This window comes from Pinus tabuliformis, chromosome 2_2 (genome assembly GCF_031772625.1).
Source record: "Pinus tabuliformis cultivar Carrire ecotype Pingquan chromosome 2_2, CPIR1, whole genome shotgun sequence".
NCBI classification, from domain to species: domain Eukaryota; kingdom Viridiplantae; phylum Streptophyta; class Pinopsida; order Pinales; family Pinaceae; genus Pinus; species Pinus tabuliformis.
This window is the reverse complement of record NC_142300.1, coordinates 711312873-711319960: the sequence shown is the minus strand read 5'-3', so window position 1 is coordinate 711319960 and position 7088 is coordinate 711312873. Positions and strand designations below refer to the sequence as shown.

The following is a 7088-nucleotide window of genomic DNA, read 5'->3' as shown; positions in this document are numbered from 1 at the left end:
CCAAATTAAAATATGTAACTTTATATTAAAAAATCACCATAGATCCATAATGACATGCAATGCCGACGCAATTTTTTACCTTAACTTTCTCTTTTCGTGGGTAAGGGTACCCGTGACTCGTCAGTAACTTTTTAATTTTTTTCCCTCGTAATTTACATCGTCCTGTCGGTATCAATCGCATATCACTCGTCGGGACTCGGGAGGCAACGGGGATTTTACGCTAACTTGTGAGGAATGATGTCAACGATGTTGACATGGCAGCAACATTATTCTAAACTAGTCCACCTCAACCTCTCAGTGACCCATCCTGCACGATGATTTCAGCGAATAATCCAACAGCGCAAGTAATAAAAGGAAATCACCCCACAGGGAACACCAATGAACTTACACTTCACGGGCGGTCATATGGTGAAAATGATATAATGCCAAACAGGGCCATACACTGTCGGATACGTATGTACGGTCGTGCTCTACGCGATTACGTCTTTCATACGCCATAGACGTGTTCTTGGGTCTGTGTATTGAATTGCGTCCACCCGTTGAAGCACTGAGGCTTATGGGTCAACACAAGTCATCGCCGCCGTATACTTCGACCGCACCACTGGACACGCGAGCAGAAGGTATCTTGTCGACGGGACGTTAACGACAATCGATAAGCGACATCAAATTCTACGACACACGACGGACATTTGGTTACCTCGACTAATTGCCGCCAAACTGGCGCTACTGATTCTTGAAGCGGACTGAGGAGCAGGAGGGTTCCAGTGCTTTTAGAGTTGATGATAGCAGTGGTCGTCATGCCCGGTGAGTCCCGGTGATCAGAATTCTGTTCCGAGTGCCGACCAGTTTTTGAACAGTGCGGCAGATATTTTCGGCCTTAAATGTTGCCGGGCTTTTCCAGAACGTGCAAGCTTGCGCTTGGAGCTTTAAATCCGAGAGACACGAGAAGGAAAGAGGCTCGAGTAAAGGGAAAATAAGTGTTGATTTGTTTCTGTGCATTGCGAAGTAAAATTTGAAGCCACGGAACTGAAAATGTCACGGGGAGTCTCCCTGCATTTTTTGTTTGTTTCTTTTGTTCTAATAATATTGAGCCGCTTTGCTATTGGCGGTTCGCAAGAAGGACTTATTTTGCAAGATTTGAAGCGCGGATTCGACGATCCGTCAGGAACGTTCAGCAACTGGAATGAGAATGACAATTCTCCCTGTAATTGGACAGGAATTACTTGTAATGCCGGAGAAAAGTTCGTGGAAGGAGTCGATCTTTCGAGCACGAACATTTCAGGACCGTTTCCCTCCGTCGTTTGCAGATTAGATGGACTCAAGAAGCTCTCCTTGGCGAATAACTACGTCAACGGTTCGATTCCTCGGGACTTGGTAAGGTGCCGTAACCTCCAGTATTTAGATTTATCGCAAAATCTCATCGTCGGCCGACTCCCGGATTTCATCAACGAGCTCCCAAGGCTCAAGCATCTGGATCTCTCTGGAAATAACTTCAGCGGTCCATTTCCCGCTGCATTAGGCCAGCTGCCAGAGTTGCAAGTCTTAAATCTCTTCTCCAATCTTCTCAACGCTACGATTCCATCCTTTTTAGGCAATCTTCCGAATCTTTTGCAGTTTAACTTGGCCTACAATCCTCTAATTGGAACCATACCTTCTGAGCTAGGAAATCTGAAGAAGCTGCAACATCTATGGCTGGCGGGCTGCAATCTCGGCGGAGAAATTCCGGAGACTTTAGGCAATCTTGCGGAGCTCACAAACTTAGATTTATCCATGAACCAGTTGTCTGGTTCGATTCCCAAGAGCATCACGAAGCTGGCAAAAGTTGTACAGATTGAGCTTTATCAGAACCGTTTATCGGGTCCCATTCCGGTGGCAATGGGCGACCTAAAAGCATTAAAGAGGTTCGATGCTTCCGTGAATATGCTCAACGGTTCGATTCCCACCGGGCTGGGGAGCCTGAATCTGGAATCGCTGAACCTTTATCAAAACTATCTGGTCGGCCAAATACCTCCAGGTTTGGGTTCGTTGACAAGCCTTATCGTGTTAAAGCTCTTCTCGAATAGACTAACTGGTACTGTACCGGAGAACCTCGGCAGAAATTCGGAACTTCAAGCGCTGGATATTGCAGACAACCAGCTATCCGGAAGCCTTCCTCCGGATCTCTGCAAGAACAAAAAACTTCAGATCGTCAACATTTTCAACAATGAGCTCACCGGCAAATTACCTGAAAGCTTGGGAACCTGCACGAGTTTAAACAGAGTTAGGCTGGGAGGCAATAAATTTAACGGCTCGGTGCCGAGTTTGTTCTGGGGACTTCCTCACGTCTCACTGCTGGAGCTCAACAACAATAATTTCGAAGGACTTATTGCTTCCGACATCACCAACGCCAAAAATCTCTCGCAGCTCATCATAAACGGCAATAAATTTACGGGAAGCCTCCCTACAAAAATCGGTGAACTGCAAAATCTCGGCGAGATAATCGCCAGCAATAATTTACTCTCCGGTGCTTTGCCTCCGAGCTTGGGGAAGCTGCAACAGCTCGGAAAGCTGGACCTTAGCAATAACCAGTTAAGTGGAGAGCTTCCTGCTGAAATCGGCTCCTGCAAGCAGCTTGGGGAAATCAATCTTTCAAAAAACCAAATATCAGGTTCGATACCTGCGAATCTGGGCAGTTTGGCAGTGCTTAATTATTTAGACCTTTCGGACAATCTTCTCACGGGCGCGATTCCTTCCGAGCTCGGGAATCTGAAGTTGAATACCTTCAATGTCTCGAACAACCGTTTGTCCGGTACAGTTCCTTTGGCCTTTGAGAGTCCGGTCTATGAAAAAGGTTTTTTGGGAAATCCTGAGTTGTGTAGCCAGCAGGCCTTTAACGGCATGGAGTCATGTTCCAAAGAACGCAGTGAAAGAGCTAAGCGCAGGACTTGGTGGTGGCTGCTTCGTTGCTTGTTTGCGTTGTCTCTCGTTATTTTCATCCTTGGACTGGCGTGGTTTTACAGAAGGTACCGAAGCTTTGCAAATGCAGAGAAGAAGAAGTCACTGGACAAACCTTCGTGGATGCTGACTTCATTTCACAAGCTAGGGTTCAGTGAATATGAAATTCTGGATTGCTTGGATGAAGATAATGTCATTGGAAGCGGTGGAGCCGGTAAGGTTTACAAGGCTATGCTGAGCAATGGTGAATTCGTGGCCATCAAGAGGCTTTGGAGCAGCGGTAAAAGCGATGCTTCCAATGACCATGGTTTCAAAGCTGAGGTGGACACATTGGGGAAGATCAGGCATAAGAACATCGTAAAGCTATGGTGTTGTTGTAGTAATAGCGACTCCAATCTGTTGGTCTATGAGTACATGCCTAATGGGAGCCTGGGAGATCTGCTTCATGGGCCTAAGTCTAGTGTTCTTGACTGGCCCATAAGATACAAGATTGCTCTTGAAGCAGCTCAGGGCTTAGCATATCTTCATCATGATTGTGAACCATCCATTGTTCACAGAGACGTGAAATCCAATAATATTTTGCTGGATGATGATTATCGGGCTTATGTTGCAGATTTTGGTGTTGCGAAAATTCTACAAAGTGGTGGCAACGGGACTGATACTATGACTGCAATTGCCGGGTCTTATGGCTACATAGCACCAGGTTTGTACTGTTGACTGTAAAATAATTGTATATTGTGTGTTTGAATTTCCTTCTAATCTCGACCACATTCATTAAAATTGTTGTGTTTTGCTTCAATTTTGATCTCGAGACGGCGAGAGTGAAAGTTCAACATTCCTTTGCTTTCTTAAAGGTTTATCTCATAAGTTATGCAGACTTGTCATGCAGATGCTTGGCTAACATGATTTTGATGTTAACCTCTCTATATGAACTTGAGATATGCTTGTTTTCGGATTTTCTGGGACGGTGTGGATGTTTATCTGTTTATTACCTTGCATTTGATGGTTATTTTGAAAATCCAATTTTCTTAAGGTTTCTCAAGGCTTGGTGTATGATTTCAGTGTTGTCGATTACAGCCCAAATAGGGGATCCATATTCAACACTATGTGGAGATCCATTGATCCATCATAACCCTGGGGATCCACAATCAAAACTATGTGCAGATCCAACTATCCATCTTAACCCACAATCAACGCTATGTCCAGATCCAACTATCCATCTTAACCCACAATCAAACCTATGTCCAGATCCAACTATCCATCTTAACCCACAATCAAACCTATGTCCAGATCCAACTATCCATCTTAACCCAACGCTGGTTTTGTTATGATGTGTAAGAGCCTAGAGGTACCAACAGCAATCAACTTATTGTTTTGTTATAATGGAGGGCGATGATTCCAGCGATGTTAGACTAAGTTATTAAGATATTGCTCTTAATTTTGGCTGCTTGTTATTGTTGTGTGCGATGAATCCACTCATGTTTACTACCTTATTAGCTGGAAGGTGTGATAAGCGCAATGTAGGTTCCAGGTCACGATCACTTAGCCTACTTAGCCTACTTGTGTATGCAAACAGAGATGCCATAAGCATCATTTTTTTTGAGAAAGACAAAAAAATGACAAAAAGACAGGTTTTGTTTTACAATCACTTGGTTTACCATCACTCAATTCACCTGGTTCTGTGGAAAGGGATAATTACTAAATAACATTCTTAAAAAAATAAAAACCAGATACTAACCCTGCTAAATTTTAAAATTGACTCGTCTTGTTTCCCAAATTCTTTGTGATCCTTCTTATTTTTCAATATTCTCCTGAAGTTCTTTCCAACTTCAAGCCTGATAATTTTCCATCTGCTAGAGTTCTTTCTAACTTCAAGTCAGATATTGTCCTGTTTTGTCCATGTATTAGGTTTTAACTTGTCCTTGGTATGACTTGATCTTGTGTTTGTTTTATGCTCAAATGTGAGTTTTCTGTGCTTATTCTATTCCAGAATGTAAGGTTTTCTCCGTGTTTATTTTATTTAGCTAAATTTTGTAGCAGGTTGGAATTAGAAAAAGGTTTTATAGGTAAAATATGATCATTTTACCAAGATTTGCTATAAAAATTAGCTATATTTGATGGATAAATGTTGAATTCCGATACTATTGTGCTCTGATCGCTTCAACCTCAGTTGGGTTTCCCAGAATATTGGTGCGCAGTGTCCTGCTTTTAACAAAATTCTTACCTTTTTTGGCTGCTGTTTCTTATTATGTGATTGTTTTATAACTATTATTCAATTTGTTTGATATCTTGTATAACTTATCTTTTCAAATCGAATGGGAAGCCAATCTTATCGAAGTAGTTCTGCGGAGTTTTTGACAAATGTAGATCTGGCATTGTGCAGAATATGCCTACACACTCAAAGTGAATGAAAAGAGTGACATCTATAGTTTTGGAGTGGTGATCTTGGAGCTGGTGACGGGAAGACAACCAATAGATCCAGAATTTGGAGAGAACAAAGATCTTGTGAAGTGGGTGTGCAATAAAATAGAGAAAAATAATGGATTGCTTGAAGTGTTGGATCCAAAGTTTGTGGATTGCTTCAAGGAGGAAATGGCCATGGTTCTGAAAGTAGGACTCCTCTGCACAAGCACCCTGCCCATCAACAGGCCAACAATGAGGAGGGTCGTACATTTGCTGCAGGAAGCCAATCCACAGCGCAAGGCCAAAGCAACTGCCAAGGATGAAAAATAGTCTCCTGACTATTACGTGTAACCCACAATTTGCATTGTATAAGCATGATGGTAATTGCACCTGGCGTGGACTTTTCTTCTTTGCAGGGCCTCCATATTTACTGCCACTTTGTAGCTTCTAAGTTTGTTTAGGTTTGTTCATGTTTAACCTTTCGAATTTAACCTAATACTGATAATCAAAATAGAAGCTTGTCTCTGTAACTCTTTGGCGTCATTCTCCACAAGAGTGCAATGGTTATAGGCGCATCTGTCTACCTAGTCGTGGGCCATTGTGCTGCTTCGTGTTTGATAAATCTGCCCTCCGGGTTAATGGTCGCGGTGGTCTGGCTAAAACTCAGAGCTTGCGCCCTGTCAAACACCATGAGGAAAGCACAGATCGATACTGTCGTCATCATCATCTTTGTTAGACTTATTACTGAGCTCCACCTGCTATACTCTCCTGGGCAGAGGCATCTAATTGTAAACCAGAATACTGAAGCTTTCAATGTAATATAGCTGGCAATCAGGATGATTTTAATGGTCGCTGCCTGAGATTCTCAATATCCTGTCAGGCTGTCAGTCATAAATGGCTATGTGGTAGAAGTTTAATTGTAAAGTATTAGATTCTCATTATCCTGTCAGGCTGTCAGTGATTAATGGCTGTGTGGTAGAAGTTTAATTGTAAACCAGAATACTGAAGCTTTCAATGTAATATAGCTGATTCAATGTAATATTGCTGCAGTCAGGATGATTTAGTGGTGGCTGCCTGAGATTCTCATTTTCCTGTCAGGCTGTCAGTCATAAATGTCTATGTGGTAGAAGATTAATTATAGCCTCTGGCCATCTTAAAACTATATACCAGGATGTATTAAGTCTCCGTATTAAAACATGACATGACAGGACAGCAGGATGTGACAAGGAAACATTACAGATGTATTTAATCTTTAGATTTTTTGGTAAATATTAAGTGCCATATAACAAGCTAATCAATTGATTTATAGTCTCCGTATTAAAACATGACATGACAGGACAGCAGGATTGTAACAAGGAAACATTACAGATGTATTTAATCATTAGTATTTTTGGTAAATATTAAGTGCCATATAACAAGCTAATCAATTGATTTATCCTCTCTTTTATTATGTATATTGAATATCTTATTATTCCTTTGCAACAATGTGTATTGAATATCATATTAATCTTATGCAACTAATATGATATTGAATATCATATTAATCTTATGCAACTGAGTTAGTTATTGGTTTATAATTAATTATCAGCTTATGGCATATATCTAATTTTATTATTAGTTTGATAAGTTTTACGCAACTGAGTTAGTTATTGGTTTATAATCAATGATGGGTTTATGATTGATGGGTTTATAATTAATTATCAGCTTATGGCATAGTATTTAATATGGGTTTATGATTGATGGGTTTATAG

General features: G+C 41.3%; 1 protein-coding gene across 1 annotated transcript; it reads left to right on the top strand.

Annotated features, from left to right (window-relative positions):
• The first annotated feature begins 728 nt into the window (after positions 1–728).
• On the top strand, positions 729–6501 carry LOC149194649 (uncharacterized). Its single transcript, XM_089405123.1, has 2 exons — positions 729–3637; positions 5318–6501. The coding sequence occupies exons 1-2, from the start codon at positions 1033–1035 to the stop codon at positions 5665–5667; spliced, it is 2955 nt and encodes a 984-aa protein (XP_089261249.1). The 5' UTR covers positions 729–1032; the 3' UTR covers positions 5668–6501.
• Positions 6502–7088: the final 587 nt, after the last annotated feature.

Bases quoted from the DNA above. Each gene is read 5' to 3' on its own strand.
- LOC149194649 (XM_089405123.1), top strand. From the start codon at position 1,033: ATGTCACGGGGAGTCTCCCTGCATTTTTTGTTTGTTTCTTTTGTTCTA. The intron at 3,638-5,317 runs GTTTGTACTGTT...GGCATTGTGCAG, and splicing joins TTATGGCTACATAGCACCAG to AATATGCCTACACACTCAAA.